The sequence below is a fragment of the Salvelinus fontinalis genome, chromosome 26 (genome assembly GCF_029448725.1).
Source record: "Salvelinus fontinalis isolate EN_2023a chromosome 26, ASM2944872v1, whole genome shotgun sequence".
NCBI classification, from domain to species: Eukaryota; Metazoa; Chordata; class Actinopteri; order Salmoniformes; family Salmonidae; genus Salvelinus; species Salvelinus fontinalis.
In genome coordinates, this window is record NC_074690.1 from 13,584,202 (window position 1) to 13,605,311 (window position 21,110).

At 40.6% G+C, this 21,110-nt stretch overlaps 2 protein-coding genes across 3 annotated transcripts in view; both read right to left on the minus strand.

The window, feature by feature from the left end:
* The window catches only part of LOC129823663 (activated CDC42 kinase 1-like), a 158,029-nt gene extending 151,878 nt beyond the window's left edge, over window positions 1–6,151 (minus strand). Inside the window, exon 1 of the mRNA XM_055882555.1 lies at window positions 5,945–6,151. The gene's annotated coding sequence lies outside the window, so the exon portion shown is untranslated. The remainder of the gene's footprint in view (window positions 1–5,944) is intronic.
* Window positions 6,152–8,045: 1,894 nt separating this feature from the next.
* Window positions 8,046–21,110, minus strand: part of LOC129823664 (transferrin receptor protein 1-like) — a 30,371-nt gene continuing 17,306 nt past the window's right edge. For both annotated transcript variants that reach the window (XM_055882556.1, XM_055882557.1), the window contains exons 11-18: window positions 20,856–20,941; window positions 18,515–18,578; window positions 18,300–18,367; window positions 18,139–18,206; window positions 17,872–17,959; window positions 16,934–17,161; window positions 16,517–16,675; window positions 8,046–13,899 (exon numbers count right to left, since the gene is read on the minus strand). In XM_055882556.1, the coding sequence (XP_055738531.1) occupies window positions 13,657–13,899; window positions 16,517–16,675; window positions 16,934–17,161; window positions 17,872–17,959; window positions 18,139–18,206; window positions 18,300–18,367; window positions 18,515–18,578; window positions 20,856–20,941 (1,004 nt within the window). In that variant the 3' untranslated portion in view covers window positions 8,046–13,656. The remainder of the gene's footprint in view (window positions 13,900–16,516; window positions 16,676–16,933; window positions 17,162–17,871; window positions 17,960–18,138; window positions 18,207–18,299; window positions 18,368–18,514; window positions 18,579–20,855; window positions 20,942–21,110) is intronic.

A 21,110-nucleotide genomic window follows, 5' to 3' on the forward strand; every position in this document is an offset into this window, starting at 1 on the left:
TATTTCTTGGCGTGATTGTGACGTTTAAGGGCAGTACGAATGGAAGTGACTGAGGGCTGAGTGATGTACAGTAACATGGTAGTGATTGAGGGCTGAGTGATGTACAGTAACATGGTAGTGATTGAGGGCTGAGTGATGTACAGTAACATGGTAGTGACTGAGGGCTGAGGGAGTGATGTAACAAGTAAAGGTCGACCGATTAATCGGAATGGCCAATTAATTAGGTCCGATTTCAAGTTTTCATAACAATCGGTAATCGGCATTTTTGGACACTGATCATGGCCGATTACACACTCCACGAGGAGACTGCATGGCAGGATGACTACCTGTTAAGCGAGTGCAGCAAGGAGCCAAGGTAAGGTGCTAGCTAGCATTAAACGTATCTTATAAAAAACAATCAATCTTAACATAATCACTAGTTAACTACACATGGTTGATGATATTACTAGTTTATCTAGCTTGTCCTGCGCTGCATATAATCGATGTGGTGCCTGTTAATTTATCATTGAATCACAGCCTACTTCGGCAAACGGGTGATGAGTTAACAAGCGCATTCGCGACAAAAGCACTTTCGTTGCACCAATGTGTACCTAACCATAAACATCCATGCCTTTCTTTAAAATCAATACACAAGTATATATTTTTAAACCTGCATATTTAGTTAATATTGCCTGCTAACATTAATTTATTTTAACTAGGGAAATTGTGTCACTTCTCTTCTGTTCTGTGCAAAAGAGTCAGGGTATATGCAGCAGTTTGGGCCGCCTGGCTCGTTGCGAACTGTGTGAAGACTATTTCTTCCTAACAAAGACAGCCAACTTCGCCAAACGGGGGATGATTTAACAAAAGCGCATTTGCGAAAAAAGCACAATCATTGCACGAATGTACCTAACTATAAACATCAACTCCTTTCTTAAAATCAATGCACAGAAGTATATTTTTTTTAAACCTGCATATTTAGCTAAAAGAAATCCAGGTTTGCAGGCAGGCAATATTAAATTAGGGAAATTGTGTCACTTCTCTTGCACGCAGAGTCAGGGTATGTATATGCAACAGTTTGGGCCGCCTGGCTCGTTGTGAACTAATTTGCCAGAATCTTACGTAATTATGACATAACATTGAAGGCTGTGCAATGTAACAGCAATATTTACACTTATGGATGCCACTGTTAGATAAAATACGGAACGGTTCCGTATTTCACTGAAAGAATAAACGTTTTGTTTTCTAAATGTTAGTTTCCGGATTTTACCATATTAAATGACCTAAGGCTCGTATTTCTGTGTGTTATTATATTAATTAAGTCTATGATTTGATAGAGCAGTCTGACTGAGCGGTGGTAGGCAGCAGCAGGCTCGTATGCATTCATTCAAACAGCACTTCACTGCGTTTGCCAGCAGCCCTTCGCAATGCCTGAAGCACAGCGCTGTTTATGAGTACAAGCCTATCAACTCCCCAGATTAGGCTGGCAATGCTAAAGTACATATTAGAACATCCAATAGTCAAAGGTATTTGAAATACAAATGGTATAGACAGAAATAGTCCTATAATAACTACAACCTAAAACTTCTTACCTGGGAATATTGAAGACTCATGTTTAAAGGAACCACCAGCTCTCATATTTTCTCATGTTCTGAACAAGGAACTTAAACGTTAGCATTCTTACATGCCACATATTGCACTTTTAGTTTCTTCTCCAACACTTTGTTTTTGCATTATTTAAACCAAATTGAACATGTTTAATTATTTATTTGAGACTAAATTGATTTTATTGATGTATTATATTAAGTTAAAATAAAAGTGTTCATTGTTCATTCAGTATTGTTGTAATTGTCATTATTACAAATATATATTTATATAAAAAATATATATATATAAATAAAAGAAGAAAAAAAATAATAATAAATAAATTAAAAATAAAATAAAATAAGAAAATCGGCCAATTCATCGGTATCGGCTTTTTTTGGTCCTCCAATAATCGGTATTGAAAAGACATAATCGGTCGACCTCTAGTAACAAGCCATGCTGTAGGTCTTGGTCATCCATATTGTGAATATTGTTAGTAGCCAACTCTAACCTCCACAAGGACATTTAAAAAGCTCTGTGTGTAGTATGAAGCACAGGCCTAGTTAAATCCCACGGATTGAAAATTCACAGTTTTCTTTAACTTTCTTTAAAATTAAGGTTTGCATGCAGTTGAGAACGCACTTTCATCCACACCATACTGCATTTCAATAGAAGACACTGTAAAGAATATTCCTTTACAGTATAGGACCATCAGTCAAAGTAAGGCATAAGGTGTCCAAAGTCAAAGCAGGACATTTGATACAGTGCTACAGGGACCATTGTTTTCTCGATACACTGGAGGAGCTGGATGGTATTATGGTGAAAACTGAGTGGGTTTGAAATGCAATTCTCTCTAAGGAACAATGAGACAGTGCAGTGAATCCTGTTCTCACACTTATTCACACAGCTGAACCCCCCCCCCCCCCGTTCGGAACCTATCCTCAGAAACTGAAAAACGCTCGGTTGCCTCAGGTAGAAACCTGATGTGCTGTAGTGTCTCCTATGACTGAATTAGTTGACTCAGTCACCCTGTTCTTACGAGAAGCAGAATTCTCTCAATTTGCCATTCCTGATAAAGCAGCCTATTTTGTGATTGTTGGGCCTTTGTACAGTTGAGATAAGCGTGAGGAACTCAGACTTTCACGTGAATCAAAATATCGGGCCTCCCGAGTGGGGCAGTGGTCTAAATCACTGCATTGCAGTGCTAGCTGTGCCACTAGAGATTCTAGGTTCGAGGCCAGGCTCTGTCGCAGCCGGCCGCGACCGGGAGACCCATGGGGCTGCGCACATTTGGCCCAGCGTCGTCTGGGTTAGGGGAGGGTTTGGCCGGCGGGTATGTCCTTGTGCCATCATGCACTAGTGACTCGTGGCGGGCCGGGCACAGTGCACGCTGACATGGTCGCCAGGTGTACGGTGTTTCCTCCGACACATTGGTGCGGCTTGCTTCCGGGTTGGATGGGCATTATGTCAAGAAGCAGTGCGGCTTGGTTGGGTTATGTTACAGAGGACGCACGGCTCTCGACCTTCACCTTTCCCGAGTCCGTATGCGAGTTGCAGCGATGAGACAAAACTGTAACTACCAATTGGATAAGAACGAAATTGTGGATAAAACTGGGTAAAAAAAAAAGAAAAAAAGAAAAAGAAATGGAAGACATTGAAACAAGACCAATTGACCTGAGAGTTCTAGTGACACTCTCTCTCCAGAATGGTGGTGTCCAGTAATGGCCCTGGCCTTTGTCCAATCAAACCCTTTGTGAGAGAACAGGATGTGTCTGGGCCCACCAGTGGATTGATCTGTATTGTATTACTGCGGATCGAGGCTCTGTGTTGACATAGCCCTCCATTAGTCAGAATGGGAAGTTGTCTGTGACTGTGGTGGCTGGAGTGCAGTTGCTTTGTGCTGCAGCCATTTCCCATAGCCTTCTGTAGCGGTAAGATCATTGTTAGAACCAGATACGATGTATCTTTAGTAGCCAAGCTGTTTCCCTCGAAACCATCATTACTGCAGCTGTACTTAAAAACGCTCGTTATTTACCGACTACCTCAGACCACTCGTAAAAGTTACTTTTCCAAACTGTGTGGCTCCCGAGTGGCGCAGCGGTCTAAGGCACTACATCACAGTGCTTGAGGCATCACTACAGACACCCTGGTTCGATTCCAGGCTGTATCACAACCGGCCGTGATTGGGAGTCCCATAGGGCGGTGCACAATTGGCCCAGCGTCGTCCAGGTTTGGCCCGGGGTAGGCCGTCATTGTAAATAAGAATTTGTTCTTAACTGGACTTGCCTAGTTTATATAAAGGTTCAATTAAAATAAAAATATTTTTTTTACAAAAAGAACAGCCAAATGCGTCGTTATATGCTTTTTTGGCTCAATGTGTTTCATGATGTGTGACAACATGTTCTCAATCTGTGATTTACTGCATTATTATAGGGTAAGCATCATAAGACGCCTCAATATTTGCAGCCATAAGGTGATAATATCTCTCTAGGAGCTGATCCGTCGTCAGTATTGTGGAATAATTCTAATGTGAAGGTAAGATTTGAATGGAAAAAGCTGATCTGAGAGCAGCCCTGCTTTTCTCTCGATCCCATCAGTATCGACACATGGTCTACCGACGCACTCAGCTAACGCTCCCTCTACCATTCCACTGTATTACCGTATACCCAAGTTTACATTGAATTCAGTTTGTGTTCATTTGGCTTTTTTGCGGCACACAGAAACAAATTTGCAGACGACCACCACAACATGCAAAATCCTCCAAATTCGCTGTAAGACTGCGCTCTGTCAACAGAGCTGGTGTTTATTATCGGATATGTATTAGGTTACGAAATCCAACTTTTTGGCTATAATGTTAATGATAGGTTAGAGAAAGACCCCACTTAAAGATTCAGAACATGAAAAAAGATTTGTCTTGGTAAAATGTATTTTATAACATAAAGTGAAATTTCATCACCAAAACAACTTTTCAACCACTCTGGGCAGAGTGGCTAAACACACTACCTACTTTTTTGATTCTTATACTTACCAAGTGGGAAACTCATCTTTCTACAATGAGTTTCCAAGTCTGACATTTCAGAGTTTCCGAGTTGCCTTGAAAGCGGCAATAATATGGGCTCTGTCAGTGAACTCAAGAGTTACTTCCACTGGCTGACTGCCTGGCGTTCAAGCCCTAGCATTCATCTACTAAAGTACTTCAGATGGTGGCACTCGGCCAGACAAGACTAAATGCAGGACTAGGCCAGACTAAATGCAGGACTAGGCCAGACTAAATGCAGGACCAGGCAAGTGCCTGGGGTAAGTCTGCACTGACAATTTCCAAGCCTCAATGTTTAGATCCTTGTCAGTAAGCATTTCTTCTTTTGCCAAGATAATCTATCCACCTGACAGGTGTGGCATATCAAGAAGCTGATTAAAACAGCATGGTCATTACACAGGTGCACCTTGTGCTAGGGACAATTAAAAGCCACTTTAAAATTTGCAGTTGTGTCACACCACACAATGTCACAGATGTCTCAAGTTTTGAAGGAGCGTGCAATTAAAATGCTGACTGCAGGAATGTCCACCAAAGCTGTTGCCAGATAATTTAATTTCTCTACCATAAGGCGCCTCCAACATCATTTTAAGAGAATTTGGTTAGAGTCAAGAGCGTCCTGACAGGTTGCATCACAGCCTGTAAGAGAATTGCTCAGTCCACGACCGCAAGGCCCTCCAGCGGGTGGCAAAGGATGGCCAACTGGTCCCGGTAGATCACTGGGACCATCCTCCGACCCATCCATGTACTCGAAACGATGCCTGAAGGAGTCCCGCAGCATCATCAAGGACCCCACACACCCCCAGCTATGAGCTGTTCATTCCCTTACCGTCGGTCAAACTTTATCAGACGGAGCATGAGGTCTGATACCAACAAGCTCAAAGACAGTTTCTATTTACAAGCCATCCGAATGCTGAACACATGAACTGGACTGACCACCTGCACCTTAGCACACATGCACTAACTCATGTACATGCACCCCCCCCCCCCCCCCCCCCCCCACAAACACACACACACACACACACACACATCTGTTTATTTATTTATTGCTCGATACTGCACAATTTAAACACTTGCACCCCAATCCCCCCTTCCACAAAAGATGTAAATATTGGACTATAAATTGTGCCTTCCTGTTTTATACTTATGCTAAAAAATATATTATATTCTACTGAGACATTTACTTTATGTTCGTATTCTTATCTTTCATTATTTCTTATTGTTGTTACATTGTCGAGAAGGTATTTCGTTGGACGGTGTATAAGTTATAACGTTACCATGTGTATCCTGTACATACAACTTCATGACATACAACTAATAAAACTTAATAAAACTTAATAAAACTACCTGTAGATCTCTGCTCCTCTCTCTCTCACGGCATTGCTCCCCGGCGAGGCGTGTTTGGCTGCCTGTTTCTTTGAAACGCTCCAGTTCCTTATGAAAACTTAACATGGATCGCTCATTTTTATTATTCTATTCTCAGTTGACCATATTCCAGCCTTGCTTGCGTCGGCTCGAGCAGACGTCATCCACTCAACCCTGCTTTTTTTTCTAGGCGTTTATGCAGTCAACCCACTCTTAAAGGCACATGTCCCTAACTCACGTTTTGAACCTGAACTTGGTAAAGTACCGAGCTAAACGTACACTTGCACCATTGAAAATACATTTGACTGCGACTGCACTTCCAAATACAAAACAAGGCTGAATGTAATTATTTAATTTTTATTTGGTGTCCCACTTTGCTGTCATGCACAGCCAGTGTTTTTCTTAATTAATATATGAAAGTCAGTATCGACTTCATCGCAAGCTGTAATAGGGGTTTCACAGATGTATAACACTGTAAATAAAACGTGTAAAAATGAGCATGTGTTGGTTGCTGCCCCTTTCCTACGGCTCCCATATTTTGAAGAGATGGCTGTCACTGGATTGCTGCATGTAGTTTCCATTGTACGTTGTATTGTTCTCTGTCGCCATCAGGTGGTGCTATAATGAGAGTAAATGAAACTGCAGGGCCAGGCAATATGAAGATGAAACTTCTAAAGGACTGAAGTGGGCATCTCGTTTTGGATGACCATAGTGTGCACAGGCTGCTCCTGTCCAGTTAACACCTCTGTCTGTGTGTGTATGTGTGTGTCCGTTTGATGTTAGTGTGGTCTGTGTTTGTGTCCCACATGGGCTAACAGGGCTGGATTAGTGACGGGTTCATTGTAATGGCTGGACTGACATTCATGGAACGGATCCAAACATGTGGTTTCCATATGTTTGATATCATTCCAATTACTCCATTCCAGCCATTACAATGAGCCCGTCCTCATATAGCTCCTCCCAGCAGCCTCTGCTGTAGAGGCCCCCCATTACACTACTTCCTCCCTACATTGAGTAGATGGGAATATAGCATTGATATGATTATACTGAACAAAAATATAAAAGCAACATGCAACAATTTCATAGATTTTTCTGAGTTACAGTTCATATGAGCAAATCAGTAAATTGAAATATATGCATTAGGCTCTAATTTATGGATTTCACATGACTGGGATTACAGATATGCATCTTTTGGTCACAGATACCTTAAAAAAAAAAAAAAAATGGGCCTCAGGATCTCGTCACAGTATTTTGGTGCATTCAAATTGCCATCGATAAAATGCAATTGTGTTCTTTGTCCGTGGCTTATACCATAACCACACCGCCACCATGGGGCACTCTGTTCACAGCTTTGACATCAGCAAACCGCTCGCCCACAAGACACCATCTGCAGTTGTGAGGCCGGTTTGACGTGCTGCCAAATTCTCAAAAATAATTGAGGTGGCTTATGGTAGAATTCTCTGACCACAGCTCTAGTGGACATTCCTGCAGTCAGCATGCCCATTGCTCCCTCCCTCAAACTTGGGAACTCCCTCCCTCAAAACTTGAGACATCTGTAGAATTGTATCGTGTGACAAAACTGCACATTTTAATGACCTTTTATCACCCCCAGAACGAGGTGCACCTATTTATTGCCCCCAGCACAAGGCGCACCTGTGTAACCTTGATATACCACACCTGTCAGGCAGATGGCTAATCTTGACAAAGGTGAAATGCTCACTAACAGGGCTGTAAACAAATTTGTGCACAACATTTTTGAGAAATAAGCTTTTTGTGCATTTGGAACCTTTCTGGGATCTTTTATTTAATCTCATGAAACATGGGACCAACATTTTACATGTTGCGTTTATTTTTGTTCAGGGTAGTTGCCATTATATTTGGTCAAACATCTTCCATGATGACATCCCATGGTGAAAAGTAAAACTACAATTTAGTTTTTTTTATAAAGCATACCCCTCTTCCAATTTTTTTTTTTTACTACACTTACATTGGTCTCCTGTCGACAACTATATTTTACCCATTCCCTTTCAGACAGTAATGTGTTACCAGTACATTCTTGAAATTTTTTACAAAAGACAAAAAAAACTGTGTAATGATTTATTGCAGCAAACACAGGAGACAAGCAATTTTGCGTAGTCCTAAACAAAGAAAAAAAATCCAACATCCAATAAATGGTCTTCTCAAAATATGCTGCCTATTGTTTCAGGCTTTTAAGTGCCCACCAAAGGGAAGCTATGTAATCCAATCCTCAAAAACATACATTGTAGGAAATTTCTATCATAAACTCAACAAGCAATACACCAATTACACCTTTGTGGGGCATCAGTTTTGCCAATACTTTAGATGTAAATTAACATATTGAATAATCTGATTGTAGCATACTTTCAGTTTAGAGTGGTTAAATGTAAAAATGCCAAGTCTAATGCAGGAAAATAGCAATTTCACAGTGTGGTAATCCCTGAAAATTTGGTTAATGGAATTTTGACTCTGCCAATGTGACATGACAACTCGAGCAGACGTGAGTGTCTGATAATAAAAATATTTGACTATCAGTAAATTGTGTGTCCCGTAAACAACTAAACAAAAAGTTTAAGAAATTCTTCACTGTCTGCTGTGCAAGTTGTTCTAGACATTCTTTTTTTCATGTTACTCATGTTATTTTCCATCAGTCATAATCAAGCCTGTTTATAACCTATGAGTGTAATAGTATAGGGTAGACTTCTCTCAAAAACAATGACTTTGGGCTTAACGCTGGAATCTGCAGTTGCTACATCCATTTTGGACTTATAAATTAAAAATGGTATATACCCATTGAATATTGAAGAATATCAATTATGAATGCCTTATTAATGAGCTTAGTTCAACTGGCATACCCCATCTGATCCCAAAATATAAGCTTGTTTTACTCCAATGTAAACAAAGCAAATGTAAAATACTGTATAGCCTCAAAACATGGTTAAAACGCTAGTTTTGATATCATGAATCAGGGGTGTCAAACTCATTCCACAGAGGGCAGAGTGTCTGCGGTCTTTTCGTTTCAATTTAGTACTAGACAACCAGGTGATGGGAGTTTAACTAATTAGCGACCTTAATTCATCAATCAAGTACAAGTGAGGAGCGAAAACCTGCAGACACGCGGCCTTTCATGGAATGAGTTTGATAGATGTCATGGAGTCTATGAATTTGAGAGCGGTTGCATTTCTCCAGGCCCATCACTTTTACTAACACAGAGTAAAAAGACAACAAAGTCACCCTTTGTTGTTTCAACAGCGGATTCTAGCTTTAAGCTAACAAATGACAGACTCAAAACGCATCCAAATTATACTCAAACATTCCAACAAAAAAAAACAATAATAAAATAAAAATCAGGAACTACAATGTCTGCAAAGAAGTATGGATAAAGCAAAAACAATTCACCACAGAGAAGACTTCATTTCGCCAGGATTTCTCTACATTATTACCATTCACAAAAATAACAAGGCACACATAGCCTAAACCCCTAAAGAGTACAGAATGTACAGCAACCCAAAAAAAGGGAGAAATAGAAAAATATGTAACTTGGTAACACTTTATTCAAAGCCTGCAGGTATAATGCATTGTGGTTATAATGCATTATGATGTGGTTATAATGCATTGTAAGACTTGTCTTCTGATTGGTCTCATAATGATCCGGACTAAATAAGTCAATTTTTGTCCTTTTAAAAATGTCCTACATAAAGAGAAAGCATATTATAAGCCTTAAAATAAGACATTATAATGGCTCACACATGCTTATAAGTAATAATGCATTATACTGCAGTGCAGGCTTTATGTTAAGTGTAACCGATATTGTCATAGGAACAGAATCATACAGGAAATTCGATAGCCCACATCAAGTCTCAATCTCTTGTGAAAACATTAAACCCTTTTGACTACATCGTTCAGTCTCAGCTTTAACATTTACCCAATCAATGGATGTTTCAGGTTCACACTATCAATTCCTTATGAATTGAGTCAACAAGAGAAGAACAGCACCAGGTAGAAATCAAATACTAGCTGACTACAGAGTGCCACGGTTATAGGGGTTGCGACAACATGACAGGGAACGGCAAGCACCGCAAAAGATGCAGACAATTATATACACAACATTATGGGAAACACTGTTCCCGATAATAAATCACATCCACCCTACAGTGAAATATGGAGGTCACTGCCTCCGATACGGACACACTGGTAGACAAAAACTACCTTCTTCTTCCCATTATGGAAGACACTGCTCCCGATAATGTTTCAGGATGAGAAAGTGTACATTCACCAAGAGACCTGTACTAGAAACCGCCTTGAGTTTTGTGTTAATCTAAAAAGGCAATTTGGGCTCCTGAGTGGAGCAGCGGTCTAAGGCACTGCTTCTTAGCGCTAGAGGCATCACTACAGACCCTGGTTCGATTCCAGGCTATATCACAACCGGCCGTGATTGGAGTCCCATAGGGCGGCGCACAATTGGCCCAGCGTCGTTAATGTTTGGCCGGGGTATTCCGTCATTATGAATAAGAATTTGTTCTTAACTGATTGCCTAGTGAAATAACGGTTAAATTACTATTATTTTTTTACGCAACAAACTTCCGTTGTGCTGTTTTTAATGCATTTTAAACATCGGTTTGAGATGTCATTCGGGAATATATTAACGGCTAACTCGCAGAACCTGCAATCGGTTGTTAAGTATGTGACTGAATGGACTGAAGTATGGGCTGGTCTCTAGTATGGGTTAGTCGGTCTGACAGGTACACTTCCATAGCAGATGCTGCTTTGTCAATTCGACAGTATTACTGTCAATTATGGAAGACACTGCTCCCGATAATTATTCTTGTTTAAAAAGTAGTTAAAAAAACACACCATTTATGAATCCTGTCACTGATAAATAAACAAGGAAATAGACCTTTTCAGTGCCATGTGGTGAAGACCCTTTCTCCCCCAGGTTTAAAAGTCTTCGCTATTGTATTCATGTCAGCAGGAAGCCATTTTGAAAGAGCTCACAAGTGTGGTGTAAGGAAGATGTTGCTTGAGGCGTAAGGGCTTTATTTAGCCTTTAGGTCTAAGGACAACTGAACATCAGTAACTAGGTTAGATGGTCTCACTTTACGTGGTTCAAATGACCCTTCGCTAAGCCACGCCAATCCATCTTAGGCAACAAAAAAATATGTTTTTCAAACTTTATTAAAATGGATAAATATTTGAAATATGCACCAGGAATACTTGCTACTGTAATTCTTGAAATATAGACCTTGGAGTATTTTTTTGAATCCGAAATTATATAATTTTGTTTGCTAGTTCAGCTGGTTAGCTAGCTCTGTCGCTGACCACCAAAGCTTGCTAGCGCTAGCTAAATTGTTTTAGCTAGATAACTTTGCTTGGTTTTTAGTGTATACTGCTGTCGACATCAGGATATGGGTTGAGGGCACTAGTTAACGCCAAAAGTGGTCATAGCTTTAACTGCATGCCTACAATGAATTCAGAGCAATTCAGTGGCTAGCTAAAGTACAAACAATTTTACCAGGTTCCCGTGAAGCAATTGTAATGACGGGCAACCACAACATACCCAAGAGCTTCCTGATTAGCAAGGGGTAGTCAGTCTGTCTAATTTCATTGTGTATTCGAAAACAGAGTTTGAGATCATTGTGAGGAGATTTCGCCAGTGGTTGAATGGAGAATTGGGCTTCCCGGTGGCAACAGTAACCAAGGCAGGCAGGGCGTAGTGAAGGGTCAACAGGTCGTTATCAATAGTGTCAAATATGTCGGAGCGTTCGATTTGCCTGCAGCGTCAACTAAAACCATTGACAACTATGTGCCGTTTAAGGGAATTGTTAAATCAATATTATAACTATTTAGGTTTTTAAATATCACCTTTTTAAGAGTATAGTCAGAACACCACATTTCCGATTATTGCACATTTAGCAGTCACTGTATGCTTTTCATTGTCAGTAAACATCAATGTATCATGTCATTTAAGATACGTGAGGGTAGGTAGCCTAGACATTTGGCACGTTAACTGGCTAAAACTCATTTAGCTTGCTTCATCAGAGATTAGGAAAGAGCTTGACATTGGTAAATCTTCGTCCTGGTAAAGTTGTAAATCGGACTACTGTCATCACAATAGATGGCAGGCGCACAATATATCCCCTGAAAATTAGCTTGTTAACCAGCCGTGGTCCATCAATCAATGTCGCCTATTATGTGTCAGCAGCAATCGTGATTAAACACTATGTTGAGAAGGGGATGTTAGGTAAGCCTACATTGTTTGAAGAAAAAAGTACAATAGGTCTACTTTCCACTATACATGTGTAACAGTATAAGTTTAGTACGTCCCCTCGCCCCGACCTCGGGCGCGAACCAGGGACCCTCTGCACACATCAACAACGGTCGCCCACGAAGCATCGTTACCCATCGTGCCACAGAGGCCGCGGCCCTTGCAGAGCAAGGTGCAACACTACTTCTAGGTTTCAGAGCAAGTGACGTAACTGATTGAAACGCTAGTAGCGCGTACCCGCTAACTGGCTAGCCATTTCACATCCGTTACACATGTTTAGCCAACTGTACAAACTTTCTACCGGTAGCTTGCAATGTAAACATTACATCTGCAAATGCGCCCTTATGCTGCTTGACAGGCAGAGCCCACAAAAGATGGGGAAATTAACCTAAACCACTCATTCGTCAGGTTTCGTTAACTTTTTTTAGCACTTAAATATCCAATTAATGGTGGCCAATATTGAGGGATTTCGTGAGGCTGAATAGCATACAGTTTCATGCTGTATAAAAACTGAAGATAGAGCTAAAATGTGCTCAATTGTTTGCAAGGAATAATCGTACATTTGTAGTTCTGACTATGCTCTTCAAGGAGGGGGATTATTACAACCAAATAGTTAACATTTATTTAACAATCGTTTGAAAAAAAGGGCACACAGTTGCCCATGGTTTTAGCTGAGCTGCGGTCTCCTTCCCACCAACCAGGCAAATCGAATATTGAGACGTTTTATTGATAACGATCTATTCTGTGTTACTTTCTGAACTGAATGTACATTTAAACCCATTTGGCAACAGCTCTCAGACCAGGTCTCGTTCTAAAGTGTTCAGCACCATAATCTCTATAAAAACAGCCCAGGTTTGAATCCAATGTAAAGTAACAGCAGTTTCGGATTGTAAAAAAATTGTAATTTCGTTCATGGTAGGTAATAGAACCATAATAACCTTTTTGTTGTAATCGCAAAGTACCTCTTGAGTTTACGCACACAATTTAGGTGTTTGTGACCTTGGATATTGGGCCAAAACTGCGTTATTGCCATACTAGTAAGTACTGTGACATTTGTAGGCCATTAGTCATTCGTATTTAGCACCAATATATTTCAAATGCGGCGTTAGGAAATGCATTTCAATTTTTTTTCTCTTGCAAGAGTGATAATGGCTTTTCACTTATTTCTCAAACAAGTGAAATTTAAGGCAGTTGAATTTAAGTGTTATTTTTTGGGGCCTTGTGCGGAAGGTAAAGTACAGCATATCATACTGATGAGAGTTGCAATGCATATGAAAAAAAGGAGGTTGAATTATTGATATCGATACAGAACACTTCTATTTCATTTTCCTGAATGGGTGACCCTTACTGATGGTGCTTTGACCGATGGCTATATTGGGTGTTTTGTTTAATAGGACATGTTGAGGCCGGCTTAGATCATGTTATCTATGGACCAGACTTCCCCCGCCAGTGAGTTGGCGCAGCCCTGGATGGTCCAGGTTGCCAAAGCAAACTGAATCCGGAACAGATCAGCGTTGGCGTCTGAGTGGTCGATCTGCAGGGCGTCCAGGTGATCCGATAGAGCCTTCAGGGTGTGGGAGCCGGAGCCCACCAGGATGTGGCGGAACGGGGTCTCTCTGGGAGACGTGTATGGGGACAGGAAGTCCCTCTCCACCTACAGGAGGAAGAGGAAAGTAAGGTAACTAAAACATAAGTGTTTAAAATGTGTCAGTATCGTCCTACACCCAAGGTTACACGATGAGCCGTGTGTACCCAAGGTTACACGATATTTTTTATTTAATTTATTATTTCAACTTTATTTAACCAGGTAGGCCAGTTGAGAACAAGTTCTAATTTACAACTGCGTCCTGGCCAAGATAAAGCAAAGCAGTGCAACAAAAACAGTTACATGGGATAAACAAACGTACTGTCAATAACACAATAGAAAAATCTGTATACAGTGTGTGCAAATGAAGTAAGGAGGTAAGGCAATAGGCCAATAGCGGCAAAGTAATTACAATTTAGCAATTTACACGAGTGTGCAAAAGAGCAGAAAAACTAAAACAAATATGGGGATGAGGTAGGTAGTTGGATGGGCTGTGTACAGCTGTAGCGATCAGTAAGCTGCTCTGACAGCTGACGCTTAAAGTTAGTGAGGGATATATAAGTCTCCACCTTCAGTGATTTTTGCAATTCGTTCCAGTCATTGGCAGCAGAGAACTGTAAGGAAAGACGGCCAAAGTAGGTTTTGGCTTTGGGGATGACCAGTGAGATATACCTGCTGGAGCGCGTGCTGCGGGTGGATGTTGCTATAGAGACCAGTGAGCTGAGATAAGGCGGAGCTTTACCTAGCAAAGACTTATAGATGACCTGGTGCCAGTGGGTTTGGCAACAAATATGTAGTGAGGACCAGCCAACGAGAGCATACAGGTCGCAGTGGTGGGTAGTATATGGGGCTTTGGTGACAAAATGGATGGCACTGTGATAGACTACATCCAGTTTGCTGAGTAGAGTGTTGGAGGCTATTTTGTAAATGACATCGCCAAAGTCAAGGATCGGTAGGATAGTCAGTTTTACGAGGGTATGTTTGGCAGCATGAGTGAAGGAGACTGTTGCGAAATAGGAAGCTGATTCTAGATTTAACTTGGATTGGAGATGCTTAATATGAGTCTGGAAGGAGAATTTACAGTCTAACCAGACACCTAGGTATTTAGAGTTGTCAGAATGTTCTAAGTCAGAACCACCCAGAGTAGTGATGCTAGTCAGGTGTGCGGGTGTGAGCAGCGAGCGGTTGAAGAACATGCATTTCACTAGCATTTAAGAGCAGTTGGAGGCCACAGAAGGAGTGTTGTATTGTATTTTGTATTTTTTGTATTGTATTGTATTTTTCAGTGGTAAGTGTTTCCTAGTCTCAGTGCAGTGGGCAGCTGGGAGGAGGTACTCTTATTCTCCATGGACTTTTGTGTCCCAAAACATTTTGGATGAACCATGTGTGGAGGCACTTAAAATATATATTTTTTCTCCCTATTGGTGTCATTTTTCAAAATACTTGAAATTCATACTTTTGGCCTGCAGCCACTGCAGCCCAGCAACACCGAGTTTGCTTTCAAAAGGATCATGTGTACATCAGGGTTGGTCAATTCCATTTCAGTTCCAGTCAATTCAGGAAGTACACATATTTCAATTGACATTTTCTTCAGTGCTTTTAAAAAATGTGGAATCGGGTTTACCTTCTGAATTGCCTGGAATTGAAATGGACCTCCAATCCTGATGTACATGACATCTACAGTGCCTTCAGAAAGTATTCACACCCCTTGATTTCCCCCCCCACATTTTTGTTGTGTTAAAGGGGTCTACAACCTTTTCTAGCATGAGAGCAACTTTTTTTTAAATAATGAAAAACAGACTTTTCTTTTATGCTTTTCTCCCCTGCAACTCTTCCCCAGGTCCTTAGTGTACAAGATACATTAGTGCACTGGTTTCTTTCAATAAACCTTGTGAAATAATTGTTAAGAACTAAGGGGTGTCCTCCCAAAATTCAGTTTTATATTTTCCCAAATTATGTTTTTATTTTTTCACACTTAAAATTACAATTGTTCAAAAGAGAAACAAAATTTGATGTTCTGAGTCCATTTCAATGCTTAAATCACATCAGAACACTTCTTTTTATTTTTTGAAAGTAGAAGAAAACAAACTAATTTAGTTGCGCATGTAGCGAGTGAGGAATGTGCCAGTCTATTGTGCCAGTCTATTGTGCCAGTCTATTGTGCCAGTCTATTGTGCCAGTCTATTGTGCCAGTCTATTGTGCCAGTCTATTGTGCCAGTCTATTGTGCCAGTCTATTGTGCCAGTCTATTGTGCCAGTCTATTGTGCCAGTCTAATGTGCCAGTCTAATGTGCCAGTCTAATGTGCCAGTCTAATGTGCCAGTCTAATGTGCCAGTCTAATGTGCCAGTCTAGCAATGGTTCTGTACTGCTGCTGCTCATTTCATCGCAAAGTTTGAAAGTAACTAATTAGGAACAAATATATAAATAGTGTTTTATTTTTCAGTAATATTTGACAAATTAGAATGTTTTGTCCACTTTGACAGAGTATTTTTTTGTGTAGGTTGTTGTCAAAAAATGACAAATCCATTTTAAAATCCCACTTTGTAACAAAATGTGGGAAAAAGCCAGAAAGTGTTCACACCCCATGAAGGCACTGTAACCCTAACCCTGCCGTACACAGTCCAATTCCAACAACAAAATAATCTCAAAAGGACCAGATAACACTCGAAGGGACAGGCACTCACACTCATGATACGGTCGTTGATGTTACGGCACACATCTGCTTCCTCCAGGTTACTATTATCGATTGCAGTGGACAGGCTACTGGCGGCTCGGCTGTAGGAGCCCGTCGCAGACATCAGCCACTGGACAGTCAGCGACTTAGGCAACAGCTGGGGCTGCATCTGGAGATAACAAAAATTAAGATCAAAGGAGAAATGAGAACAGACAAAACAAGCAACGGGATCAATTTCAGACAGATTAAATAATGCACAAAACAAAATCCTAGACGGGTAGACATGGACAGGAAGACAAGACGACAGGAAGACTAAACTTATAAATTCTTCCACCAAGTTCACATTACCAGACAGTAAACATGTCCTTTCCCACTAGCTGAGCAATTCTGCACTGCGCTGAAATTAAGCAGACAGGACTCGACTTACACTCTGCACTGTTTTGATCTTGGAGTTAATTGCGACCACGTGGGTGCGGATCAGGCGGATGTATTTCTCCACATCCAGGCGCAGCAGGTGGTCGTGGACCAGCCGCAGGGCTATTTTCCCGGCGAACTGCCCTGCGGACACCGCCAGCTTGGCCACCTGGTTGGACGTGGCACCATACAGCTTGTCACGTGTATCATCCAGTGTCCCGAGGTATGGGTATTCCTCACCCTGAGACACATGGTGGTTAAAGGGTAAAGAATGTCAACGATTACAGGTAGAAACCGAATGCTAAACAATTACTGGCATTACTCAAAATGTGGGGGAAAACGGGGTTTATAAAATAACGACAGGTAGCAATAACATGTTATATTCTGTTGGTGTTGTCATAGAAAGAGAGAGTTATCGGTCATATTACACCAGACATTTTTAGATCATTTTTAATGCAAAGCCTGATCGAACGAACAGTGGAATCTGACAGGAATGGGATCAAGGATCTAATTGTTGTGGTTCCCGGGGACCATCTTGGAGCAGAGGATATGGAAAGCTTCCCTGACAGGACCTGATTCTCCAGGTCTGAGGAGGACCTTCTATAACAGGGCTACTCAAGTACTATTTACACAAAGTTCCTAGATGGCAAAAAGTCCAGCTGAATATTGTCATTCATCAGGGTAGTAACAAACCCCCCCCACCACCCATGTAAACTGTTCACACCCCTGTTGTTGACAGACTGAAAATGTTGCCGTTTTATAGTTAATGACCTGCATTTCAACACATTTGTCCGTTTATACGATACCAGGGTCCCGGCCCGTATTGACCCTGTTGTGGGTCCGGTCTGCCAGTTGAGTATAAGGGTTCTAAAATGACTGCTTCTATGTGTATCGTGGTGTACTGCCGAGACCATTATGTAGGCATTGTAAAGGCACTTTTCACAAACTGACCTCTGTGGTGAAACGGAACGAGACGGCTGGGATGCCGGAGAAGGTAACAAAGGGATAAGAGGGATCATTTAGCCTCAGAGGCTCCATGCTGTTAAAACATAAAAAAGACAAAAACATGACTACACAATCATACAAATATGGCGGTGAAAATGTCCACTAATTCTATAACCGATTCAATTAACATCATGTGGGATCTGCTTTAGAATAAATACTTGACACGTTGAGCCACACTTATGATCTTCCCAAATGCCACCAAGTCCCACTTACATTGCTGTCTCCCAGTTGGGCCCGGGGCCTGCAGAGTAGAGTGTACCGGAGTCACTGAGAGTGTTCACCTGAGGAGAAGAACAGCACAGGTTTCAAAACATCACGGCTTCATAATGAAACGAGAAATCGTGTCACATGATCTGCTGCTCCGTAAATCTAACCTCCTGTAGCGTTCTCTGGATGAGTGTGTACATCAAAGGGCTGGCCGAGGCTTTGAATGTTGGGAAACCTGGGAGAGAGACATTGTACAATTCAAGGAGGAAACTATTTCACCTTATTACTTTAAGTTTTCATGTATAACCTTTGCAACTGTAAACTGTCATTGGCACAAACCAAACAATGCATTGTGTACAGATATCAAATACACTATACGTGCCTGTTACAACTCCATCCAGGTTGATGTAAGAGAAGGCTTTCATGTTCAGAGAAGACAAATAACCCTGAAAACAGAAACGAATTGAGACTAATTATGTATATAAACCCAGGATTACTGATGCCATGTATTGGCCAATAGGAGGCTTTGAAGCCACCGGTCAGCCAGATTGACATTCCCCAGAAGGAGCCGTTTCTATGGGAATAAATGGAATTCTACAGGAATTCTACAGGAATTCTACAGGAATTCTACAGGAATTCTACAGCATTTCAATTAAATGTTACATGAATTACATGAATTTAAGTATTTTTGTTGTTGTAGTAAGGACATTAACATTACGGGCTCTATTTTAACTAACACAATGGCAAATCTAAGCACTGACGGTAGCGCTATAGGTCAATCCATAATATTTTAGTTATTTTCACAGCCGTTATTATGAGCGTAATAGCTAGCGGTGGCGCGAAAGGGCTGGGTTTTGATGAATAAATAAGTTGTAGGTGCGACGAGGGTTTGGTCACTCACTGGCCAATCAAGGCGTTCCATGGCTTTAATACTACATTTGTTGGTCTCCAGTTCAGTAGGTTATTGCCAGTCTGCATTATCAAGTGCAATTCAGCACAGAATATTCTTGGCCTAGTCCGTTGTGGATTGATACTACAGTTTAAATAGCATAGGCTACAGTAATGAGTGATAGCAACAGTAAAAAAATAAATAAAATAAAGTTGTGTAGTCAACATTGTTGTAATTGGCGTCAACGAGTATATGCTTTTACCCACTTCTCAGATTTAAATAAAAATACTAATCTGAGAAGTGGGTAAAGGCATATACTCGTTGACGCCAATTACAACAATGTTGACTACACAATTTAAAAAATATATATTTTTTAATTTTTTATAAATACTAGGCTTCCGTAAATTGTATTGTAGGTGTGAGGCACGTTATCAATAAACAGGTGTTTCAGTCCAGGCCTACCGTTGATATGACATTATAGGACTTAAAAATGTAAATAGCCTGTTTGGAGGAGTTTGTCTTTTGTAGCCGGACAAGAGGCGCTCTTTGGAAATGGGGGATGGATACAAGCCGAATGGATTATGCACCGCAGGTAGACCATCTAGAAACCTTTTATGGATAGGGCTACTTGACTGCAGGATAACAAAAACATTTTGTTCATACAAATATGTTCATACAAATATTTACACGTTACGCTTGCTGAAAATAAACGCAGTTGCCAGTGAGAGGATGTTTCTTTCTTTGCTGAGATATATATAAATAAGATACATCTTATTTACATAAGTAGTCACACCCCTGAGGCAATACATGTTAGAATCCCCTTTGGCAGTGATTACAGCTGTGAGTCTTTCTGGTTAAGTCCAAGAGCTTTGTACACCTGGATTGTACAATATTTGCCCACTATTCTTTTCAAAGTTCTTCAAGCTCTGTCAAATTAGTTGATCATTGCTAGACAGCCATTTTCAAGTCTTGCCATAGATTTTCAAGTTGATTTAAGTCAAAACTGTAACTAGGCCACTCAGGAACATTCACTGTCTTCATGGTAAGCAACTCCAGTGTAGATTTGGCCTTGTGTTTTAGTAAATTGTCCTGCTGAAGTGTGAATTCATCTCCCAGTGTCTGGTGGAAGGCAGACAACCAGATTTTCCTCTAGGATTTTGCCTGTGTTAAGTGCCATTCTTTTTTTTTTTATCCTGAAAAACTGATTACAAGCATACCCATAGCATGTTGCAGCCACCACCATGCATGAAAATATTTAGAGTGGTACTCAGTAATGTGTTGTATTTGCCCCAAACATAACACTTTGTATTCAGGACAATTTTGTTTTGCAGTATTACTTTACTGCCTTGTTGCAAAAAGGATGAATATGTTTATTATGTACAGGCTTCCTTTCCTGTGTTTGAAATTCACTGCTCGACTGAGGGACCTTACAGATCGTATGTGTGGGTTACAGAGATGAGGTAGTCATTAAAAAAATAATAATGTTAAACTCTATTATTGCAACTTATATGCCTTGTAAAAAAATATATATGTTTACTCCTGAACTTATTTAGGCTTGCTATAAAAGGGATTGAATACTTGACCTTTAAGCTTTTCATTTTTTATTAATTTGTAAAAAATATAAAAAATAAAATAATCAAATAATCAAAAAACCTAATTCCACTTTGACATTATGGAGTATTGTGTGTAGGCCTGTGACAACAAATCTCAATTTAATTAAGGCTGTAACACAACAATATGGGAAAAGTAAAAGGGGTGTGAATAATTTCTGAACGGCACTGTATATAAATCATTGGTTGAGACACATACTCAAGTAAAAAACAGCTGTTCTTACCTCCAACCACTCGGTGGCGCCAACACTCCCAAACTCTCCAGCACTCCAGCTGGCAAAAACGATGCTCCTCCTGGGCTTGAAGCCATCTGTCAGAGGGGGCGAAAAGACAGGTATCATGAGGACGAACATCATTATCGTCATCATTCACAGTTGGTTGCCTCCTTACAGGCTATGGGGATATTTATCTTTTTTATTATGTAATTGTTCCATTTCCCCCCCACTATATCTGTACTGTAAGTCATGCATGTAGAATAG